The following is a 25,612-nucleotide window of genomic DNA, read 5'->3' on the forward strand; positions in this document are numbered from 1 at the left end:
TGACCTATAGGTTACTGAACCTGTCAGTCAAGTGCTTGGGACTGGGAGCTTCCTATGATCAGCCCTCTGATCTGATCCTATGTAGGATCAAGCCAGCTCAGGCACCATTATGCCAGGCCACGTGTCTCTATCTTCGAGTCTTGTGTCCTGTCTCCTGTCTCATCTCTGGTCACCATGGTGTCCTAAGTCAGCTCTCCATACTGGCTGCCTGCAGACTGCCAATACTCTAATAAAGACTCCAAGATTCGATCCTTCAAAATGTGGCTTCTCAGATAATTTACTATATAACAAGATGACGTTTTGAATTTTCACATAAAAACTAGCCTTACTCCCCCATCCTCAATACTAGGGGTTGAATTCAGGACCTTGTGCTTGCTAAACAAGCACTCTACCATCTGAGTCACTTCACTAGCCTTTTTGTGTTGTTTTTGAGATAAGTGTTGCTTTAATCCTGGGCTAGCCTGAACTACAGTCTTTGTATTTGTGCTTTTCTGTGTTGCTGGGATAACAGGCACACGCTGCTGCATCTGACTATTAGTTGAAATGGAGTCTCACAATATCTTCTTGCTCAGATTGGCCTTTAACCAAGATTCTCTAATCTCTGCCTCCCGAGTAGCCTGAATTAGAGGCTTGGGTCACCATACTTGGCTAATTCTATTTTTTATACTTCAGGATAAAGCAAAAGCAGGTTACAATCTGCTGTGGACATATTTGAAGGATTCTTCTATAGAAGAGAAAATGATTATAGGTGCAAAATAGTGTCTAATATAGATGCTAAAAACTTCTTTTACATCCGGAACATACTTTTTTTCCTTTCTTTTTTAATTAAAAATATTATTGTAGAGGTGATAAACAGAGGAGTTACTGTTACATAAATCAGGTAATTAGCACACCCAATTTCCCTCTATCTGTTTCCCCCCCAAGTTGTATAGCTCATTTCCAACATCGTATCTAGTGAATAAGGACTGCTAATTGGTTCATCCTTTGTCCCACCGTTTTTGTCTTCCCCTTCCCAAATCAGATAAACTTACATACAAGACAAAGGGTACAGAAATCTTACTCTTTTCATGGTTTAGAGAGTTGTGATTTAGGGAATTTGAAGAAGTTGTTAGTTTAGGAAGCCAATAAAAAATCATTGTATATTCTTTTTAAATAATTACTGATTTAAACTGACTTTGAACCTTGATCCTCAGATCTCAGACTCCTGAGTAGCTAGGACTACAGCCATGAGCCTCCAGCACCCAGCTACAGTGGGGTTTTGATTTACATTTCTCTGAGATTAGTGAAGTTGAGCATTTATAACTGTAACCATTGGTCATTTGTTTGCCTTTTTTTGGAAAAATGTCTATTTTTGTCTTCTATTTAAAAAAAATTTTTTTTGAGGAAGCAGGAGAGCTTTATTTTTCTACAAGTTTGGAAGTGTTCACAACAAATTTAGGTGCTGTTGGAGGAATGGAGAAGTAAGAGTTTAGGTTGAGGGTAGGAAATTGATGGCAGTTGTTCCTGAAGCGGAGGGGCTATGAGATACAGGTAGAGGATTGGCCTAGGTCAGGAATCAAAACACCTGTGAATAGAAAACTGGAGGAAGGGTGCAGATGCAGTTATTCTTTGGAAGTGACTGACAGGAAGTTGAGGGATTGCTACCAATGCATTCTCTGAATCATTTGTTAAGTCTACACAGGCTCAAGAGCTGTGTGGAGGTGGGTGCTTAGGATTTGTGTAGCAATGTTCCATTTGGACACCAGAAAACTGGAATTAGACCTTACAAATGATACCTGTGGAGATGCAGTCAAAGCTCTGTCCCAGGTGAGTATGGCAAAAGCAAATCACTGGACTGATTTCAACTTGGTTGGGAATCTACGTTTGTGAATGGAGGTTTAGTAAGGCTATTGGCATGGAATTGGTTGTACAAATATGCTATGGAGTCAGAAAAGCGCTGGAACCCATGTTTTCTTGGAACTTGTATTTTCCTGAGACTCTTTTCTTCTCCTTCTCACAACTTGAAATGAGAAAAAAATATTGTCACAAACCATGATAAGGGGTAATACTCAAATTCTAAGAAATATATGCAAATCAATGGCTTAAAAACCCTACATAGTCTGAGTGTATGGACAAAGGGCCAACTTTTTCTTCTGTTTGTTTTTTAAAGGTATCCTACCTTCTGGAAGGGGGGAGTATGGCCCACGAAGACTTCTGTGGGCACGTTGGTAAAATGAACCCAGGAGACCTACAGGTATGGCTATGGACAGCAAAACGCTGATGAGTTAGTAGTGTGTGTGTGTGTGTGTGTGTGTGTGTGTGTGTGTGTGTCCATCCATTTCTAGTGCATTCACCCTTTTCCCCCTTTCTGTATTCTTTCTTTGACTTCTCCCTTTCTATGGAGGTTTCTACTCAGCCTAGAAAATGGTTCAGGCTACTTGTGCTCCTCGTTCTTGCTTTCCATGACATTTCAATCATTTCTTAGCTCCCACCTATTTTTTCCTATGTTTCTTATATTTCTTTTTTTAAAATTTTTGTTGTCAAACTGATGTACAGAGAGGTTACAGTTTCATACGTTAGGCATTGGATACATTTCTTGTACTGTGTGTTACCTCCTCCCTCATTCCCCCCTCTCCCCTCCCCCTTTCCCTTTCCCCCTGTTTCTTATATTTCTTAAAACAATGCTCACAAATGACTGTTGTACCTCCCTTTTTCTCCTATTTTTTTCCTCCTACTCACTGAAATCATAGCTAGTCTCTCAGTACCCTTCCTTTCCTTCTTTTTTGGTCCTGGTCCTGGGGCTTGAACTCAAGTCCTGGGCACTGACTCTGGTGCTGTCCCACCTTGGTGCTTTACCACTTGGGTCACAGCTCCATTTCTGGCTTTTTGTGGTTATATGGAGATAAGAGTCTCATAGATACCTTGTCCAGGCTTGCTTTGAACCTCCATCTTCAACTCTCAGCCTGCTGAGTAGCTAGGATTACCGGCATGAGACACCGGTGCTCAACTCGCACTCCTTCTCTAAACCTTTCCTGAAACTGTCCAGGTAATGACCATTTTTGATGTCCCAACTGGCAAATTCAATGACTTTCAGTCACTGAATTTCTAGCCCTCTCAGCTACATTTATGCCAAATAGGTATGTATTATCTTGCACCCAGGAGACTAAAGCAAGGGGATCTTGGATTAGAGGCCAACTGGCTACATAACCAAACCTTGTTTCAAACAACAGCAAAAAAATTTATTCACATTTGATTAGGACAATGATGGTTTAATATTGTTTAGTTTATTTTGCATTTTATATGTGATGTTTTTCAGATAACTATTATTTTCATATCATTTTAAAAATGAGAAGATAGTGATTTAAGGATGTGAAAAAATAAAAAGATGCTCATGACTTTTAAAGTAGTAAATGGTTAGGATGAAAAGAAAACCCCACTATCACCCCCAAATAGAAGGTATAGGTCATTTTAAGGCAAGTATTTACAAACTGTATTGTATCTACAAGGTTAACCAGACATTGAAAACATAGACTGATGAACTGTTAAATAAAACAAAAAAAATGCTTAAAAATATTAGGACATGTTTGAGGAACATAAGACAGCAAACAGGCTTAGTCAACCTTATCAAATGAAATGAGCCATCTATTTATGGGAATATGGCCTACTGGCAAGAGTGCTTGCCTCGTATACAAGAAGCCCTGGGTTGGATTCCCCAGCACCATGTATACAGAAAACGGCCAGAAGTGGCACTGTGGCTCAGGTGGTAGAGTGCTAGCCTTGAGCAAAAAGAAGCCAGGGACAGTGCTCAGGCCCTGAGTCCAAGGCCCAGGACTGGCAAAAAAAAAAAAAAAAAAAAAAAAGGAAATCTCTAAAAAATGTACTAGTTTTCTTTCAGGTTCTTGACTCAGCTTCTTTTTCACATGCTGCTGCCTCCTTTGTATGGCTCCTTTTCCTCTTCTTGTAGTCACTTCTTTGTCCGACTCTCAACCTTAAGCTCATAACCTCATGCACGGTGACTTGAGTCCCTCCAGTGCTCTCACAGTGCCAAGCACATGGAATGCCAATGATTACTTTGTGCCATTATTTCATTCGTGAGTTTTCTCTCCACAAAGGCAGGCTAGAACATAATGTGGATAGCTTGCCTCCTAGCCCCTTTGGCCACTTCTGAGTTCACATGGTGACAGGGTCCATGTGTGGACCTAATAATACCCGTTACCAGATCTGCTTCTCTCCCTGAGGATGGCCCTTCTCCAGACCAAGTCCTAAGCTCTTGGATGTGCCAGAGATTTAACATCTCTATGCGAACTTTCCCAATTGGAATCAAAATGCATTCTAATCTGTGCGATCATTCCCCAATCTATCTCCATGGTTCCCCATGGGATTGAACCTCAGGTGACCACAGATGTTAGCTACTCATTAAGCTTCTTTGGCATTCTTTCTTGCCTAGCTCATTTTTCCCACTCCCTTACTTTTACTTTCCCAATCACATTCCCAACAAAGTACCTGCAACTAGGTCTTTGTTTCAGGATCTTCTGTGGGAGAACTCAAGCTAAGACAAGTGGGAAATGTATCTATCATGTCCAACCCTTCATCCCCAGATTCTGAGCTTAGTATCTGGAGCAAGCCCCTAATATGCTCTTAATTAAAAAAAAAAAGATAAACACTTGAAAACTCTGTTCAACAATGAAGGCAGCAACTATGTCTCTCAGCTGAGAGGTCTCCATGACTAGAATTAAGCAACAAGAGGCCTAACTCATTCATCTACAGTGTGGTGGGTGTTGAAAGCTTCTGCATGTGTATTTAGATCCACACATGGATGTTCCCGCTGTTGGGCATCCTGGATGCTATTGGCTCACTGCTACATCCATCCCAGGGAACTGCTTCCTTGGTCAGAAACTAATTTTCCTGAAGTTGTGGTTCAGGGGTGGCCTGTGTTTAATGTCTTGCTGATCTCAAGATATAAAGACTCAGCCACCTTGCTGCAACTCTGGAAAATCCTAGAAGTTCATCCCAATTCTAAATCTCCCTGTTGGATTGACTTAAGCCTATGTTATAACTACATTACTGGTTAGCTTCTCTCTTTCTCGGTTCTTCTTTATTTCACTTCAATAATATCTCCAAAGAGCACACTCCAATATACTGTGTACTTGTACCTCTCCATCTTGGAGCTCCATCTAAGACAGGAATATCACAGAGAAGAGTTTTGTAGTTGTACAAATATCGGGTGTGATGCATTGATTCCAAATGAAGAAGTACTTGGAAAACTGGGAAGGGCCCTAGTAATTGTCAGTAATATTTGCTCTTTCTCACAATGTCCAACAGCAGCACACACCCAGAAGATGCCTTATTTAGTGATGGTGTTGTAACTGTTCCACCTCCAGGCTTGTTAGGGGCGAGGTTACATTGTTCTTCATGTTGGTTTGGTGTTTTTAGTGGATGACTGCAGGCCGGGGCATTCTACATGCAGAAATGCCTTGTTCAGAGGAGCCAGCCCATGGCTTACAACTGTGGGTTAATTTGAGAAGATCAGAGAAGATGGTGGAGCCCCAATACCAGGAATTAAAGAGTGAAGAAATCCCTAAGCCTAGTAAGGATGGTGTAACGATTGCTGTCATTTCTGGAGAAGCTCTGGGGGTAAAGGTAAGCCATGTTCTTGTGAGTCTGTGAATTGTGAATTGGGCAAGGACATAAAGCTGGTCCCATTTGTACAGTTAGTTCTTACTGAATTTACACAGAGAAAGAGCAACCTAAGGGAACCTAGAGTTGGTTTGCTACACAGGCTAGGAAAATTATAAGAAATCATACTGCTATAAAGAATCTGGTTGAAAGCAGTTTTCAGGGCATGTCTTAGTATGCATAAAGATTTGCCGTTATTTTTTTAACGTATAGTTCACTTTTTTTGCTTACTTACTATTGCAAAAATCACTACCTTTAAATAAGCAAACACAAGACAAAGATGAATCCTGTTCCACAAAGATTTCTGCTCCACCCAGTAAGGAAAAAAGACTATTACATTAAAGAAAAGTACCTTTTAAAAATTAATTGGATCACTGGATGTTGGTAGGTCATGCCTGCAATCCTACCTACTTAGAAGCTGAGAATAGGAGGATCCTATTTGGAGGCTAGTGCATGCAGGAAAGTTTATGAGATCCCCTCTCGAGCCATGGCAGTGATAGTGGTACACATAGCTACTTTGCTGTTTTCCTAGTGGGCTGCTAGCCTTTGAAATGACTTTAAATACTGACATGTAAGTTTTTCTTTTTAATGCACACCCATAAGGATAATGAGCACTCAAAGGACACACTGCATGGTTAACAGATTGGTTACGAATACTGGGTGGAATTGAGCAGTTTTTCTTTACCATGCATAGGTGTGTGTATGTGTGATTTTTCTTTGTTTGTAGTATACACAGAAATAAGGAAAATATCGGTTTGCTCCTTCTTAAACATGTTTGATTGTAGTCTGCCCCTCAGCTGTGATTTTCAGTTGGAAAGGACCTTGCTTTGTGTTTGTGTGACCTGTATTATCTTGTCAAGCTTTGAACATTCTCTTTTCAGCTGTTTGTGAAGTTTCCTCCCCTTCAGCCTGTAGAATAGAGTTTTAAGATCCTATGAGATCTTTTGGTGTAAGACCAAAGGACATTATTGTCTATACCATCAGGCAAAGAGGTGTAAGAGACACTGAATCAATGCAGATGGAAGCTGCCCATTCTGCCTTATCTGATACTTTTTCATTACATTCCCAGGACCTAGAGACATTCCCAGGGCTCTAGAGACATGCTTGCAGGGCACAGGATACAAAGATAGGTGGTGGAAGACTAGAAAATCTCCTGCCTATTCAATCAAAGCACAGACTTTGTCCAGTTGTATAGATTGAAATTGTCTATAAGATTTCATTTAGAAAAAAATTGCCCTGACTACAGCTGAAAAAAAGAGAAATCAGACCTGTGATTCAATAGAAAAGCAAAGCCAGCTATATCACAAATCCTTTAGAGTTTACAACTGCTTCCCATTTCTAGAAAACACGAGGCATTTTTAAAGCTAAAGCCAGTCCCAGTGATAGGCACAGGGCATTTTAAGGCACTTCCAAGCAGCAACAATATATGCTACTGCTGTTGCAATGCATCCAAGAATTAGAGGTAATGTTCTAACTTTGTAAAAATAATGTCCTGGTAGCTGATGACCTCTATTATTTCATTTTTGTCCAGTAAGATCTCTGAAGGAAACAATCAGCCTTTACATTTTTATTACTATCAATTAATTGTACAAGGGCTTTTCCTTTTGGTGTGTCCATATATGCACACAGTGTACCTTGATTAGACTCACCATCTCCATCACTTGTCCTCATTCTCCTCTTCTCAAACCAATCTCAACAAACTTCATTTTAATATAGCAGTCTTGGAATCTTGAGCTGCATTCATTTGAATTTCTCTGGCCAGCAATGATGAACTTTATGGACTCTGATGTTAGAATCCCTAGTAGGGAGTAGTTGTGTGGTCTTGAGCAAATCAATTAACATCTCTATGCCTCAATTTCTTTAATCATAGAAATAAGATGTGCACATGGATTGTTTGTTTTTTTTATATATTAAGCTCCCAGAGTAGCACTGGAAACACTGTAAGTACTGCATAGATCCTAGCTGTTATTATTTTAAAATATAATTTTGTTATTATTATTAAGATGTTATACAGAGAGGTTACTATTTCATAATGTTATTATTATTTTGATTATTTGTGTTTACTTGGGCAGAACTTGGGCTGAACTTTTTGTTGGTTATGCATGCTAAAGGGATTTGTGATCAGGTAGGATAAGGAGCCTGCTCTGAGAGAGCAAGGGGACCAGTGTGAAGGAGTCACTGAAGAGGTGAACTCTAATGACCTTTTCTTTGTGGGTTTGACAAGAGACACAATTTTGTGCATCTGAAGCCTGAATATCTTCCCACCAAGAAATAACTCGATCCTAAAAGGTCTAGATATACTGGAGATGTTTTAAAATCGGGATGATCATTTTAAGTTACATTATAAAGTGTAGGCTAGGGACCACTCTTTGTAATTAGGCATGATTTCCAAGACAAAGAAGTGTACCTATCCTGAAGAAGTTCATCTGGGCTTCTATGAAAGATGTTACAAGTGGCTTTTGACAAATCTTACTTAATATTGTTAGACTTCAGTTCCTTCTTCCACGAAAAGAGTGAGGGGTTTTGGTATAAGATGCTTTAGGCTTTACAAGGAACACTTAAAAAAAATGTATTTCCAAAGATGGATGTATCCCTTTTTTCCAGCTTGTCTGTGTCTAAGCATTTTATTTAGCCCTTGGAAAGCCTTAAGCAACATTATTCTAGGACAACATAGTATAAAAGTGAAGGCAGAAGAGGAGAAAAGAAAAATGGGATAGTTCAAATAGCTGCTGTCTTTTTGAGAAGGTCACAATCAAATGTTTATTTCATGAGAGTATGCAATTCTCCAAACCCCATTCCATCCTTATCAACCAGCCAATCAGCTATATTTATTGCCAGGTTTCTGGAACACAATTCCTTTCCCCTCCCCAAAAAATTATGCCTCTACTTGCCTCCCACTGCTCTAAATTCTATTATGTCAGAAGCAAATGTTGAGGAGGCTTCAGCCCCATTGGGGTCAGAGAAAGGCAATATGGAGCCAGATGGCCTGAGTTCAAGGCCAGCTCTACTACTGACTCATACTGGAGAGCTCACTTTCACTAACCAGGCTTCAGTTTTCGAGTCTGCAAAGTGGAGATGACTCTAGAGGCCTCACTCAAGTTCGAGTCTTTGGGCAGATTACAGTGATTAATATATGTAAACTACTTACAACAATGCTTGGCTCAGTGTAAGCTCTTAATAGTGGGTGCTATTTTTTTTTCCTTTGCAAAGCTTTAGACAGTGTTTGTGTGACCTACAAACATAGCATAAAGAATCTCCTTTTTGTGAGATCTAAAATGCACTGGGATATGACAAATTATACAGGATTCTAGATACACGCAGTGAGACCAAAAGGGGATAATCTTAGGAGAGAAACACAAAGGTGCAATGCCTAAGTGCTTCTTCATATTTATATGAATTAGTATACATACTGAAACAAACTCCAAGATATGGAAACAAAAGGCTTTTACTTTTTGGTGATTCTGTCTTCTTTACCTTATGTATGGTCTATTTGCATGTATATCTTCAGGAGGGTGGGGAAGGACACAGAGCTCAAGGGAAAAAGGGTGAAAAGCGCAGTAGTGGAGCTCACTGGACACTGATGAAAGTGAACTATACAACTCGTGGGTGGAGACGGGAGGGAGGGACTGGGAGAGAGGGAGGGAACAGAAGACACTGCGAAAGGAAATATATTCATTACCTGACTCATGTAATTGTAATCCTATTTGCATCACCTCTATAATAATAATAAAGTAAATTAATTTCAAAAAAGAATCTTCCTTTTGTTGAGTAAACTAGGTCTTCATATATTAAATAATGAATGACTACATTTTTAAAAATTCAGTTTCCAAAGGAGTTTGCTACACATTTCATGTAATTTACTCAGATAATTTTTGCACTCTACCTAGATCTCCATATTGTGGGAAACATGACTTGTGGGATTTCATCCTGTGCACTTTAAATGGAGCTCTTGCTCTCTCTCCTGCCTTCCTCAGCTTGCTGCTCTTCCCTTGATGATGTGCTTAGATTGTTCTCTCTTTCCCAAGCTCAGAAACAACAGTTTTCCAAGATAGAATTAAAAAAAAAAACTATGACAAGGAAATACTTAGATGGAAGGACAGAGAATGATGAAGGGGTGACTGCTTTGTATACATTATAAAATGGACATATTGGGGCTGGGAATGTGGCTTAGTGGTAGAGTGCTTGCCTAGCATGCATGAAGTCCTGGGTTCGATTCCTTAGTACTACATAAACAGAAAAAGCCAGAAGTGGTGCTGTGGCTCAAGCGCTGGCCTTGAGCAAAAAGAAGCCAGGGACAGTGCTCAGGCCCCGAGTTCAAGCCCCAGGATTGGCAAAAATAAAATAAAATGAACACATTAATTTGTTCTCCCATTTGAAGATTTAAAAATTATACCTTAAAAACAGTGGCTTAAACTAGGTGCTGGTGGCTCACGCCTGTATTCTTAGCTACTCAGGTGGCTGAGATCTGAGGATCAAGGTTCAGAGATAGCCCAGGCAGGAAAGTCTATGAGACACTCATTTTTTCCCCTGGTCTTGGAGCTTGAACTCAAGGCCTGGGTGCTGTCCCTGAGCCTCTTTGTGCTCAAGGCTAGTGCTCTACCACTTGAGCCTCAGCACCACTTCTGGCCTTTTCTGAGTAATTTATTAGAGATAAGATTGCTACAGACTTCCTTGCTGGGGCTGGCTTTGAACCACAATCCTCAGATCTCAGCCTCATAAGTAGCTAAGATTACAGGCATGAACCACCAACTCCCAGCCCAAGAGACTTTTAACTTCCAGTTAACCACCAGAAAACTGGAACTAGAACTGTGGCTCAAAGTGGTAGAGTGCTAGTCATGAGTGAAAAAGCTCAGGGACAGGCCCCCGGCCTTGAGTTCAAGCCCTATGACTGACAAAAACAAAACAAAACAAAGCCAGTGGCATACGCTCCATTTTCTTGCCATTTAAGTAGTCCTACAAGTTCTTGGGCGAGCTAAAAAGTATGACAAGTATTCTTCTAATGGCAGAAGCTGATTGGGGCAGTTGGCTTCTGACAAAGAGTCAAGAGACAGGCTGCAGCTGTCCCAGAGAACAAACAAAAGCACAATAAAGATTGCTCAGGAAGCAATCCTCCCTTCCAAATGCCTCTCTGTTCCTTTATTTTATTTATAAATCAGAGCATTCCATGATAGATTAGTAAATCTATGGCTAGAGATCTGTAGATATTTAACAAGCATTCCTTTTAAATCTGAAAGATTGAAATGTTTCCATATTTAAGTTCAACTAGACAAGGAAAAAATCCAACTAAATATTATAATAAAAATAAACAGAAACAAATGAGGAACCTAAAATTAGTATATGAAGATCAGCAACATAACCAAACAGAGAAAACATTTGTTTTTAGAGATTCGAAGTATAGTTCTCTGGCTATATATTTTTCAGTGAGTTATAGTGTAAAGACAAGAAATGGCACAACTTTAGACTTCACTATTATTTGATTGTTAGTGTGGGTTTTATAATTTGTTGATAATGTTGTATATGTTATGAAATAAAGGAAAGAAAAAATGTCTTCTTTTAAGCATCAAGATTTTCACTGTAAGAAAAATAGATATAAATATAACAGAAGTCAAAGTTAAGCACTAAGTAAGTATTAAAATAAATGTCCATTATCTATTTAAGGCAGTTTCTGGAACCCTAATGTCACTTGATAATTTTGTGAATCTAAAACAACTTAGTTTTGTTTAGAGACAGAGTCTCAATAGGTAGCCTAGGCTGGTCTCAAACTCAGCCGTTCTGCCTCTGTTTCTAAATGATTCTGATTGTGTGCATGGAGAAAAGGAAAGAAAGAAAATAGAAAGCAGATCATATCTCACAGTGGCCGGTACTCTTAGTGAAACTGCAAACAATCTGTGGACGATGATGGAGGACTGTATAGAGTTTTAAAAGGATAAAAGGAAGGAAATGTGTACAAGTGTACTTTTATGTCTCTTAACATCCATTGTGTTCACTTGATACATTCATACAGTGAGACCAAGGGAGGATATTCTTAGGAGAGGATCACAGGAACTCAATAGCTATGTGCAAATGACCGTATAAAATGATGCTTACCAAAATGAACTCTAAGAAAGACTAATGAGGTTTTTTGTTATTTTGCTTTTTTGTTGTAGTTTTTTCCTCCTTTGTTGCTCTTTTTGATTTCTGTGCCCTTTGTCTTGTATGTAAGTTTATCTGTTTGGGGGAAGTTAAGGGGGAGCCCAGTAATGGTGGGACAAAGGGTGAACAAATGCAACAGTGATACTCACTAGACACTATGTTGAAAATGAACTGTGCACCTTGTGGGGATTTGACACTGTTCAAAGAGAAATAGTACAAGAAATGTATCCAATGCCTAATGTATGAAACGGTAACCTCTCTGTACATCACGTTGACAATAAAATAAATAAATAAATAAATGAAAATATGACAGCAAAAAAGAGAAATGTCCTTATTACCTGACTTATGTAACAGTAGCCCTTCTGTATATCACCTTTACAATAAAAATCGATAAATAAATAAGGAAATAGTGAAAAATATTCAAATGAAGGAAAATTCAAAACCAAGTTTGTTGATACCTACATTTTTCCTATGGCTCACATGTATATGATATGATATGATAACATATATATCCCTGTATCCCTCTCTCGGGGTTTCTAATTTAGGAATTGAGGCTCAGACGGGGATAGCCCCCAGCATACTGTGTGCAGTCTTCATTTGCATGGAGTACCTGCCATAGGATCTTTCCCAAATAGGCCAGATACTCACAATGAATGATCAGCATCATTCCCTGGACCAGTCCAAACTCTGGCTTGGATGCTGTGTTCAGGGTAGGTACAATGAAGCTATTTTTAGCCAATGAAAAGACACCAAAGAATGCACCCAAGCACTTCAAAGCATTTGCTACAGTTGGCACTTCATTTGCAGTTAGGAATGTTCAAATAAACAGTGGTAACGATCAATTCAGCTGTACAAAAGGTTGCTTTTGTTCAGGGCAGCTGACTCACCCCCAAAATACCATTCTTGGTGAGCACAAAGGGTGCCAGATGTTTTTATTCCTTCAAGATGTCTTTACTGACCTGATCACCTAGGAAGTACATTCCATTAGTATCAGCAAGTCCTCTTCTGCCAGTAAATGAAGAATGGGAAGGTACGTTTTTTAAGACAGAAGGGTACATTCTGTACCGTTCATATTTCCTTGGCCTTAGTGATAAAGATTACACATTTACAGGGAAATTTGGACTAAGAACATAATGAAAACCACGAGAAATAACCTAAGATGTGGCCTTCAGTAAAGGCAAGTGGAACTTGCCATTGAAATTATTCATGTCTTTCAAGGCTTGTATTTTTAGGATATAATTAGTCTTTCCTTAAAAAAAAAAAACCACAACTTTTTTTCTAACTACAACAAAAAACAAAGAACAGTTTCAAAGTCCTTTCGTTACACTCTTACATGTTGCACTAAAAAGCTGAAGTGGATATTCATGAGACTGAGACATGGAGAATCATGGTTTGAAGCCAGCCTGATCTCCAGTTAACCAGCAAAATACTGGATTGAAGGTATGGATCAAATGATAGAGCACTACAAGCAAAACTGCTGAGCCAGGACCATGAAGTTCAAGACCCAGTGCTGGTACACACATACTCAAAGGAAAAAAAAAACCGAATTATATGTCAGTATTTTAAATTTTTTCTCAGTGTATATAAAGCTAAGTTAATAGTTACAAATATAGTATTTTATTTTGACCAGAGACAAAATCCTTGGGCAAATAAAGCTTTTGAATAGTTTCACTAAAACTGATACTAACTCTAATAAATAAATTTCAGTGTCAGATATAATTCTGATTGTCTGAGGCATAAGAAGTTTATAGTGTGTAAAATTTTACCTTAACAATTCTACTTTTTAAGAAAAAATGCTGATGGCAAGCTATAGATACTCCAATATAGAGGGGATTGATCCAATTATAATACATGTACACATGAAATACAATGGCAAAACTTCCTTACATAATTAATATATATTAAAGAAATGAATGAATAAGAGGAAAGTAAAACTGGTATTGGTAGGAGCTGGTACCTGATAAGAGTGCAAGGGAAAACCAAGGGTGAATGAAACCCCCTTTGTACAACTAATGCGTGCTAATAAAATGCAAAAAGAAAAAAAAACTAAGAAAAAGAAAAGCAGGCCCAAGGTGCACATAGAGAAATGACTTGAGAGAAGATGGGAAGTGTAGACAGTACAAGGGGTGGGTGGATAAAGGTGATTTTACCCTGAAGTAGAGATGATTTTGAGGTGGAGTCTCCTCCCTCAAACTCCCAAGTGGTGGGATTCCAAGTGTGCTTTGCCACACCCAGTAGAAAAATTATTTTAGTCTTTATTTTTTCATCTGTATATAATATACAGTCCTTGAGTTGTTTGTATATAATGTGCTTAGCATCACAGAGATATGTAATAAATAGTGCTTCTTTTGCCTCTTATTTGGTTCTCTTCCTACTTCCACGTTCTCTTTTTTTTCATTTCTTTATTGTCAAAGTGAAGTACAGAGGGGTTACAGTTTCATATGTAAGGCAGTGAGTACATTTCTTATCCAACTTGTTACCTCCTCCCTCACTTCCCCCCCTTCCCCATTTCCCTCTCCCCCTCATGAGTTGTACAGTTGGTTTACACCATATGGTTTTGTAAGTATTGCTGTTGCATTGGTTTGTCTTTTTATCCTTTGTCTCTCGATTTTAGTATTTCCTTTCCCTTCCCTACTTCCAATACACATATATACAATATCCAGAGTACTAAAATCAATTGCAGTGATATCAGGGGTAAAAACATGGGAAAGAAATACAAAAGAAAAAGAGCATAATTTCACATAGCATGTTGAAAATAACAATGATGTTAGTTTGGTTTTGTTTTTGTTGAACTCAGGGCCTGAGCATTGTCCCTGGCTTCTTTTTGCTCAAGGCTAGCACTTTGCCACTTGAGCCACAGCGCCACTTCTGGCTTTTTCTATATGTATGTGGTGCTGAGGAATCGAACCCAGGGCTTCATGTATACAAGGCGAGCACTTTACCACTAGGCCATATTCCCAGCTCTGAAAATAACAATGATAAACCATTATTTCCATACATTGGAGTTCATTCTGCTAAGCATCATCTTATTTGTTTATATGGATGTAGCTTTTGACCTATTGTGATCTTATCATAAGAGTTTACCGACTTGCTTTATGGGCAGAAAATCTCTACATGTTTTTGGGAAGCAAAAATGCCTAGCATCTTTATGGGCTTAATGGAATACAAGATTGTAAGTCAGAGCTGCCTAAAAAAATATAATGAAAACAAGATGTAATATTTCCTAGTAATTTTTAAAAAGTAAACAGAAACAGAAATTTTAATAATATGTTCATTTTAGTTAGGAATTTTAAAAAGCTCCCCTTGATTTCTTTAAAGAAACACTGATCATTCAAAAGCCTATGTTTCAATCTCCATGTGCTTGCATATTTTCTATAGTTTCTTTTGCCATTGAGTTCTTGTTTTATTCTATTATTGTCTTATAGAATACAGGCAATTATTTGAATTTTATTATATTTGTTAAGATTTACTTTATGTTTTAAAATAAGATCTACTTTGGGTAAAGTTCTATGGGCTTCTAAGAAAAACATATGTCCTGCAGCGGTTGAGTGGAATATTCTGTTAAGTGCATTTGATTGGTAGTATCATTTAAATTTTTTGTTGACTTTTTTGTATGTTTAATTTCTGTTGTTGGCAATTAGAAATTGAAATGACCCACTGTTGCTGTGTTGTGGTATGTCTGAGGTCTTATATTCAGTAGTATTTGTTTTATGAAATCGGGTGTGCCAACATTCAGGGTGTTTGTGTATAGTAGTTATCTCCTAATTTTGGTTTGAATTCTCCTTTTTTTGTAGATGACTGCAGTTATTACTTCTTGCTTTCAGGCACCATTTTCTCTGAGTATCTCCAATCATCTTCCACTTTTTTTTTGGCCAGTGACATGTGTTTCTTGTTGGCAAAAAATAATGAGGTGTTTGGGTTTTTTTTATGTAACCTGCCATTCTGGGTCTTTATAAAAAGTATCTTGAAGGGCTGGGAATGTGGTGTAATGGTAGAGTGCTGGCTTAGCATGCACGAAGCCTTGGGTTCAGTTCCTCAGCACCACATACACAGAAAAAGCTGGAAGTGGCGCTGTGGCTCAAGTGGTAGAGTGCTAGCCTTGAGCAAAAGGAAGCCAGGGACAGTGCTCAGGCCCTGAGTTCAAGGCCCAGGACTGGCAAAAAAAATTATCTTTAAATAGTTATACAAAGGAGGTGCCATTAACAAAGCAGTTTATGAATCTAATGTATCTTGATCAGTGTCACCCCTTCAACATTCTCATCCCTCTTTGATCCACCCCTTCTCTTTCTTCCTTAATTTTGTGATATATACAATGAATTCTTGACTGCATTCTCCCCCATTCTGTCTTTTAATGGAGCATTGAGACCATTAACATTCAGAATTGTTATTGAAAGATACATAGTAATTTCTATCATGTTGTTTCTGCAATGTTGATTCTTTATTTTTCCTATGGGGGTTGGTCGTGGGGCTTGAATTCAGGGCCTTGGCTCTGTCTCTGAGCTTTGTCACTCAAGGCTACTGCTCTACCACTTTGAGCCACATCTCCCCTTCTGTTTTTCTGTTGGTTAATTGGAGATAAGTGTCTCGCAGACTTTCCTGCCTGGGCTGGCTTCAAACCGTGATCCTCAGGTCACAGCCTCCAGAGTAGCTAGAATTATAGGTGTGAACCACCAGTGCCCGGCCTGTAATTTTGATTCTTTCCAAATTGTCATTTATCTACCCTTTTAGTGAGATTTATTCTTCACCATAGTCTTGTGGCTGTGCTAATCTTTCTGTTCTGGATAGCTTTATCTTCTTAAAGGATTCCTTTAATGTATCTTTAAAGTATTGGCCTGTACTCACAAATTCCATTAGTTTATTATTATCATGGAAGGTTTTTATTTCTTCAGTTATGAAGGATAACTTTTTTGGACACAATAATCAAGGTTGGCAAGCAATTTTGTTTCAGGGCTCAGTATATCATTGCATGCCCCCTAGACTTTTAGAGTTTCTATAGACAAATCTGATGTTATTCTAATGGATTTGCCTTTATCTCTGACTCTTTGACATTTCCAATATTCTATCTTTCTGTACTCTAAATTGTTTAATTATAACATGATATGGGGAGGTTCTTTTTTTTTGCCAGTCCTGGGTCTTGAACTCAGGGCCTGAGCACTGTCCCTGGCTTCTTTTTGCTCAAGGCTAGCACTCTGCCACTTGAGCCACAGCGCCACTTCTGGCCGTTTTCTGTATATGTGGTGCTGAGGAATCCAACCCAGGGCTTCATGTATACTGTACCACTAGGCCATATTCCCAGCCCCAGGGAGTTTCTTTTCTGATCCTAAAAGCATTCTAAAACTGTCTGGTAGGCCTAAGTTCATCTCTTTCCTAAGATTTGGGATATTTACTGCTATTATTTTATTGAATATATTTTTGTATGGCTTTAGCTTGTATATTTTCTTCTTCTGCTATGCCCATGATTAATGAATTTGGTGTCTTAATCGTGACTTAGCCATTTAAAATTTTTTTTTATTGTTAAGGTTATGTACAGAGGGGTTACAGTTACATAAGGTAGTGGGTACATTTCTTGTCAAACTTGTTACCTCCTCTCACCTTCTCTCTTCCCCAATCCCCCCCGCCCCCAGTTGTACAGTTAGTTTACAATTTATTGTCTTGTATCACTGTTGCATTGGCTTGCTTTTTGTTCTTTGCCTCACTGTTTTGATGTTCCCCTCCTGTTTGTCCTTTTTTTAAAAAAAAAAGTATTGTCTGAATGTTCTAAATCATCTATCTTGTCTTCCAGATTCTGTCTTCTACTTGTTTCAGTCTGTTGTGAGACAGTCTACCTAGGTTTTTATTTGCCTTCTTAAATTTTTATTTCCAAAATTTTAACTTGAGTTTTAAAAATTCTCTCCTTACTGAATTTCTTGTTCATATCTTGAATTATGTTTTACATTACATTCAGTTGTTTATTTGTATCCTGTTTTAGTTCATTTGCATAGATTTTACTGTCATCTTTGATTTAATTGATCAGTCTTATAACCATCCTTTTGGATTCTTCTTCTGGAATTTCATTAACTTCCCTATTACTGAGGTCCATTACTGTGGAACTGGTAACTTCTGGAGGAGTCATTTTCCCCCTCTTTCTGGTCTTTGTGCATTGAGGTTTGTAATTGACTGGAGGTTTTAATCACCCATATTCTTTGAATTTAAATAGTCACAGTGTGCAGGAAGGACTAAGGTGCTCAGTTCTGAGGTATAATTTCCCACCAATGATCTAGAGGTATCAAAGATGTATACAATATACTCCTTTTTAAAAGTATAGTTCTGTCTCATTGCTACTGAAACACTAGTGCCTTCCTCAAAGTGTAGCGGTTTAACTCCAAGTTCTTCGTACCCTCTTTCTCAATGATTGGTGTGTTGCACTAAGCTTCCATTTTCTGGGTCTTAGGATTTGAGTGATTTTCTTATGGTAGCAAGAACGTAGAATGCCTGGTCCCTATTAGATGCTTCTCAAAGCCAGTAGAATCTATTGTTCTATTTTCTTCTGGCTCCTCCACTTTTAAGTCAGAATGTCAGCACTCATTCAGATCTAAGAGAACCACTATCCACTCCCACTGTGAAATCAGACCAGGTACAAAGATTTTCCCATGCTATATAGCTCATTACTGAAAGAGACATGGGACTTGACTCATAAATACTCAAGAGTCCTGAATTTTGCCTCATTTTCTGAGAGCATTACACTGTCTTTATCATACCATCCAGCCCTTTTACATAAATTTAGTATGTTTATCTCTCTTCAGTTTTGGAATGCTTTAATTCATTTTTATGGAGTGAATCCCATAAATGGATATAGTTCTCTCTACATCAGAAGAGTACATTAGGAACATGTTTGTATAAACACACACACCCTATTTGTGTCAAAATGTCCTACAAATGATTACATATAAGAAACCTTGTATCATAATTCAATTCCCCTGTATCATAAAATGGAAGGCTCGTGTCTATATACCATATCAGGCCTCACAGTTACATGAGATCTTATCTTTGCTAAATATTTTCTCATGTGAGATCTTGATGCACTTTTATTGCAAGAACTGGTAAAAAAATATCCTAGTAAGTCTCAGATGTGGTTAAAAGGTTAAAAATGTTGCAAAACCCTGCAAGGAGTATAATAGCATCAGTTATTATGCTTGCTGACTCAGTCTTGGAACACACTGCCCATGAATTTATGGAAAGGCGAGGAAGGCTACTGGTTGGCCATAGTTAGGGGCCATTGCGGCTCTCATACTAGTACCATTAGAGGAATCAGAATGGATTATTTAAGCAAGAGATGGATATTTTCTTTCATGGGCTCTAATTTCGCAAGAAATTAGAGCAACTGTTAACTTTGGGCAAGGATCCTGATCCAAAGGCAGAAATCAAAGTCCAGTTACACAATGAACATGTTTCTGGTTAAATTTCATGACTGTGAGTCTTGTTAGCATCTTTCTTCTTTTCTTCCTTTTCCCTTTGCTCTTATGAATGAAAGGTGAGAAGCGAAGGGAACATTGTTACTATTGATTAAAACGATGCTTGAAAAATGATATTTTACTATAAAGACTAGACTGTAGGATAATTTGGCTATGTCCAAAAAAATTTGGCTAGCTAAGCCTGCTCAAGTCTGTCCACAATTCCTTATGGTTTATTCAAGTTAAAAATGTTTTCTGCAAACAGTACAAGAAATGTATCCAATGCCTAATGTATGAAACTGTAACCTCTCTGTAATTCAGTTTGATTATATATATATATATATATATATACATATACATATATATATGTTTTCTGGCCCTCCAACTCCCACCCTACACAGGGGCATTGGCATTCTGCCCAAGACTTCCTTGTTTTCTCTTTATGTAGCACTTCATGTATATGTCAATGTGTGATTACAACATTTACGTCCTTCCCCCAGTACTTTTGGCACTAAGGATGGAAACTAATCTCTCCCACCCCTTATCAGAATTGTCTAAAGTAATTAAGAATTCAAAAATCAGAGTGCTTTGGATTGGGGACAGAAAATATTTTGTTGAGGAGGATAAACCTATTGTAAACAGTGAGAGTTGGAAGTTTGCTTCAAATAAGGTGGCAAAACTTTTATGTTTCGTCAATTTGTAAAATCTTTAATACAAAGTGGACAGTATGGTTGTCCATTCGGGAATGGTGAAATCTAGCAGTGAATTTCTCATTTTCATGGTGTTTGTATTTTTCCCCAAGGCAAAGGCCATCAGGCCCTAAGAGGAGAACGTAGTGGAAGGAAATTGAGGAGAATGGCCAGCCATATGACATACATCAAGAGTAGATATTCTCCTATTAGTGGGGGCTTCTGAACGAGTTGGACATTTGGATTTCCCACTGAAGTTTTTGTAACTAATAGAGAAATACCTGAAATACTCCCAACTATGTATGGAAACGTTTTGTCAGTAAGGAAGATTATAGTTTGTCAATTAGTCTGTGTGTGTGTGTGTGTGTGTGTGTGTGTGTGTGTGTGTGTGTGAGCGTGTGTGTGCTTGCTGGTCCTGAGGCTTGAACTCAGGGTCTGGGCACTGGCCATGACTTGAACCACAGCTTCACTTCCAGCTTTTGGTGGTTGAGTGGAGATAAGAGTGTCACAGATTTTCCTGCCTGGGCTGGATTTGAACTGTGATCCTCAGCTCTCAGCCTCCTGAGTAGGATTATAGGTGAGCCAGCAATGCCCAGCTCTAATTAATGTCATTTAAATGCAGAAATTAATAAATGAACAAAAAAGTTAAGTAGCTTAATGAAATACAAGTAGTCTAACTGATATATATGAAGATACTTAAAATAGTGCCTGATACATACTAAGCCCTTAATATATCTAGCTATTATTCTCATATTAGTAATAGTTAATATTGCTTGTTATAGTAATAAATCACCCAAATGAAGAGTCAAACTTAAAGATTAATGACTATAATTTATGATTTTTCTATTAACATTTAAAAAATAAGATAATCAATATTTTGGTAAGATGGATTTTTTAATAGATACCATGTGGTTTACCTAGAACCAGTTTAAATAAAAGCATGTCACTTAGTATAAGATCAAATTAGCCAAGCTCCAGCGCCTAAATGGTTCAGGCTGACATCTGAGGATTGTGGATCAAACTAGGCCTGTTAGGAAGGCCCAAGAGAGTCTCATATCTAATTAACCACCAGAAAAGGCTGAAAGAAGTGGCGCTGTGGCTCAAGTGGTAGAGCACTAGAGTTCAGGGACAGTGCCCAGGCCTAGAGTTCAAGCCCCACAACCAAGCAAAAAAAAAAAAAAAAAAACCCCAAAACAAACAAAAAATCAGAAAAGGCTGAAAATGGAGCTGAGTTCAAGCCCCAAGACTGGCATCAAAAACGTGATCAAACATGATTTGTCAAAAAATAAATACTTTAGGGCTGGGAATATGGCCTAGTGGCAAGAGTGCTTGCCTCCTATACATGAAGCCCTGGGTTCAATTCCCCAGCACCACATGTATAGAAACGGCCAGAAGTGGTGCTGTGGCTCAAGTGGCAGAGTGCTAACCTTGAGCAAACAGAAGCCACGGACAGTGCTCAGGCCCTGAGTTCAAGCCCCAGGACTGGCAAAAAATAAATAAATAAATACTTTAGATACTGATTGTTGAAATATTAGCATTTGCCCTCTGGGAGGTAGTGGCGTTAAACTTTTCATGTCAGGTTAATTTTTTTTCTTTTTTCCCCATACTTTTCAAAAGGTTTTAGGTGGTTTTTTTCCTTCTTACTTTTTTCTTACCAGCAATTAATTCTTCCCTTCTATGTTTAAGACAAGGAGATTAAGTGAAAAGAAAAAGATAGAAGGAGTTGCAAAATTGCCCTGTGGTGTAACAAAATAATAAAGACTAGGAGAAGCGATGTCTAGCACCAGACATTTTCAGCAAGACTGTTATTCAGCCAAATGATTATGCTCACAAATGTCCTCTTGGCTAAATTGTCTAGACCTTTAGACCCATCATTTCATAAGGAAATGATTAGAAATGTGGTCAGAGATTTACATGCAATAATTGTCATCACGTTAGCAAGGATGCAATCCCCATGAAACCCATAAAACATAATGTCTGACTTTGGAAGGATGGCCGGACAGAAGGTCAGGGCTAGAAACAGGTAGAAATTGGTTCTTTGTTTTTAGGATATTGGGGATGACAATCCTGGTACGGTTATTTAGAGTAATTTGCTTAAGCAATACATTATACTATGATTGAAAATGAGTGCATTTCCTAAAAGCTCACTAAATCATAGTTTATGAAATCATTCCTTCCGCACTCCTAAATATGAAAGTATGTTTTACACTGCGACACACAACACTAAATCACTGCCACTTGTTTTCAGGGAAGACTGAGCTTGGAGGTAAAAGCTGAAGTATGCAGGAGTAGATGGGGAGCAGTGAGCGGTGACAAAATGAAAGCTAATCTCTTTCACACACTTGTGCATACTGGTACACAAGTCTCTTTTCTCGAAAAGATGTTATGTAAGCCATATGGCTTCCATATGGAAGTACTTTTATCTCCTAATTAAGATTACATTTATGAATAAAAGCAGAGGAAGGAAGCCAGCTTGACAAGGGTATCATACCAAAAGCCAGGGTACATGGGAAGGCTTTGAAGGACATACTATGAAGGTAGTTGGGGTTTGGAAGGAAGTGCTTTTATAGACCATACTTTGTCTTAGTTATTTTGTAGTCATTATTGGAATAGTGTCTGGCACTCATTAAGATTTGACATGTCTTGTGAAACCGTAGCTTCTATTGTTGATGATCCTCTTGTATCCCCTTCCTGTGGTTGTACCTGCACTATCTCTATCTTATCTGAGTACATTGGAAACTGTATATACTGGTATTAGAACTAAGAAAGTGAAAGGGAATACTAAAAGCGAGAGACACAGGATAAAAAGACAAACGACTACAAAAGCAATACTTGCAAAACTGTTTGGTGTAAACCAACTGAACAACTCATGGCGGGAGAGGGGAAGGGGGAGGGGGGAGGGGGTATGAGGGAGGAGGTAACAAACAGTACAAGAAATGTATCCAATGCCTAAAGTATGAAACTGTAACTGCTCTGTACATCACTTTGACAATAAATAAGAAAAAGAAAGATTTGACATGTTTATAGGAGAAGAGAGACAACATTCCCCTCCATTTGGCAGCACCCCTGGGAAAATTTACCCTTAACCTCTTAGGAAGAGTTACATTACTTAAGTTCTAGAAGCTTCTTTGTGTGGTACTTGAACCATAAGATTTAAGCCACTGAGGTTTTGAAATGTAGGTTACTCTCTTTAAAGGAGAGTTCCACAAATGTTTCTAACAGGATGGTGAAATGGGAATGAGTACCTTCGGATCTTAGTACTTTTGTAAGAATTATTAATCAGGATCAAAACAGAGCAAAGGAAAATGAAAACAATTTCATGGGTGGAATTTAGATATATTAATTCTGTCTGTGATGAATTATATTTCTGAAGGAATGTTTTATTTTGCTTTATCATGGACAATTTGTTGTAATCCTGTGGATTACAATAGCTAACTTTTAATCAGAACAGATAATTTGGTTAAGTTCTGATTACAATTTGAGTATCAATCAATAGTTTAATATCATATATAGCAACCAACAAAACAGAACTCAGGGGAAAATATGCCTAGTGGTGATTTTCCTTTTGCTAGGAAATCAGCAATGTGTGATAGAAAAACTAAATTTAGGTTTGCTCAAAGTGCATCTGAGTTTTGTCATCCTTGACTTAAATGAATGTAATTTACATTTGCCACTTAATCATAGTTGGCATGGAAGATCAAAATGAGTAGAAACAAGGCCTAGATGCTTTTCAAAAAATAATCAGTGTAGATGTATACTTTGACTTACACACACTCATGAGAACAGCTTCCAGTTGAGTTTTATCTCCTTATAGAATAATTGAAGTGCAGTAGTATTTGTTGAGAGCTGGCTATCCAAGACATATTATGTTGAAAGCCTTTGAAACACAAAAAGATCACTCATATCAGAATTCTTTGATACCAGACTTGTCAAAACACATCTTAACATAAATTAAGATTTTCTCAGTCCTGTTTATACTGTAAGGATGTATTTGTCACTTTCTAAGTCTCTCATTAGTTTCTGTTAGAGTTTTTCAAATGAATTTGTAAAATGTGTACAGAATTATCTTGTGTTTGCATGTGTGTGGGTATGTATAAATGCATGTGCATCCTGGTAATTGTATTCTTAGAGGGGAAGAGTATCATTTTTGGGGTAACATCAATTAAGTTAACAAGCTAAAGACAGGAAGAGCAGTAGAAAAGGAGGAGAGCAAGATTGGTGACTGGAATTGAGGACAAGAATAGAAAAAAATTCAGTCAGTGACTCCCTGCTAACTCCCACAGCTCCAGGTGCCCACTCTTTCTCCAGTCATACTCTCCCTTCTCTCTAGTTCTGGTCTGAAAAACCAGGAGAGAATTTAAAAAATTACAATTGGAGATGAACACATTGATTTTATGAGTCAGAACTTCAAACCAACAATAGACAAAAATCCCAACAAGTCTCCCCACAAGATTCTCAGATGTATGAACTAAAAACCCAGAAGAAGGAAGATAAGTTCCAGCCAGTCACTGGAAAGAGCATTAGGGAGATCACATAGCCTTGGTTTCCAGTTCAAGATTATTTTGATGTTCATATTCTGAGAGAATGCCAATACAAAGGAAGCAGAGCACTTTCTTGTGATTAATGTCTTTGCTATAGGCGGAGCTACTGAATGTGCCCCAGAGGTAAGAGGTTGGGAAAGATGTAAGCCAAACAGGAATCATTTGTCTGAAAGAGCTCAATATTTCCCAAACAGAAAAGTCATCTGATACTAGGTGCAGCTTACCCTTGATCTTTTTTAGAGGTAACTTTAGAAGTTTTCATCAGATGCAACCAGTCTTTTTCCAGATGGTGCTATAAACATGCCTAATGATCCTAGAGAATCAGATCCTGTGTCCCTCATATGCTGCCCTTGGTTCATGTGTGCCTCAAACCCTTGAGATTGTGAGTCTTTGGCTCAGGTTACATTTGATGGGACAGGTTCTTCTGGTTTCATTTATGTATGCACAGGGGGATTTGTTTTTCTAGTCTTTGAAGCTGGATGAATGTAGCTTGACATTCTATGCCAGGTAAAACAATCTACCAGACCATCTTAGTACCAAAATCTTCCACAGGAGACATTCATAGGAAAGGAAAAGTTCCTTTGAGAGTCAACATTATTTACAATTCTAATTTAACATACAGGTACACACTTGGACCATACCAGGTTTATTCTGAAGACAGATATTTTGCTCCATATATGTGAAGATGTTGATTAATATCTTGTACAAATAGTCACTATATGTATGATTTGATGCAAGATTTTCCATGATGAAACATAATTCAGTAAAAAGTGGAACTTGTCACTGGGTGCCAGTGACTCACACCTGTAATCCTAACTACTTAGGAGGCTAAGATATGAGGGTAGTGGTTCAAAGCCAGCCTGAGCAGGAAAAGTCCATGAAACTTTTATCTCCAATTAATCACAAAAAGCTGGAAGTGGTGCTGTGGCTCAAGTGGTAGAGCGCTAGCCTTGAGCAAAGAAGCTCAGGGACAGTGCCCAGGCCCTGAGTTCAAGCTCTAGGGCTGGGGAGAGGGGGGAGGGAAGAAACTCCTACTCTGTAGGAGTTTGGGTTGGCTCTATGACAAAAAGAGGTAGAAATGTCTGTGGTGTTTATGTAATAATTCTCTGCAAACTTATGTCCTTATCAAGTTAATAAGCAACCCTTGTTTCTGGAGTCTCGGTTT

General features: G+C 38.3%; 1 protein-coding gene across 3 annotated transcripts in view; it reads left to right on the plus strand.

Annotated features, from left to right (window-relative positions):
- Positions 1–25,612, plus strand: part of Pir (pirin) — a 66,394-nt gene that overhangs the window by 17,877 nt on the left and 22,905 nt on the right. For all 3 annotated transcript variants that reach the window (XM_048335797.1, XM_048335798.1, XM_048335799.1), the window contains 2 exons: positions 2,150–2,233; positions 5,413–5,619. In XM_048335797.1, coding sequence (XP_048191754.1) covers positions 2,150–2,233; positions 5,413–5,619 — 291 coding nt within the window. The remainder of the gene's footprint in view (positions 1–2,149; positions 2,234–5,412; positions 5,620–25,612) is intronic.

The sequence above is a fragment of the Perognathus longimembris genome, chromosome 28, assembly GCF_023159225.1.
Source record: "Perognathus longimembris pacificus isolate PPM17 chromosome 28, ASM2315922v1, whole genome shotgun sequence".
In the NCBI taxonomy this organism is placed as follows: Eukaryota; Metazoa; Chordata; class Mammalia; order Rodentia; family Heteromyidae; genus Perognathus; species Perognathus longimembris.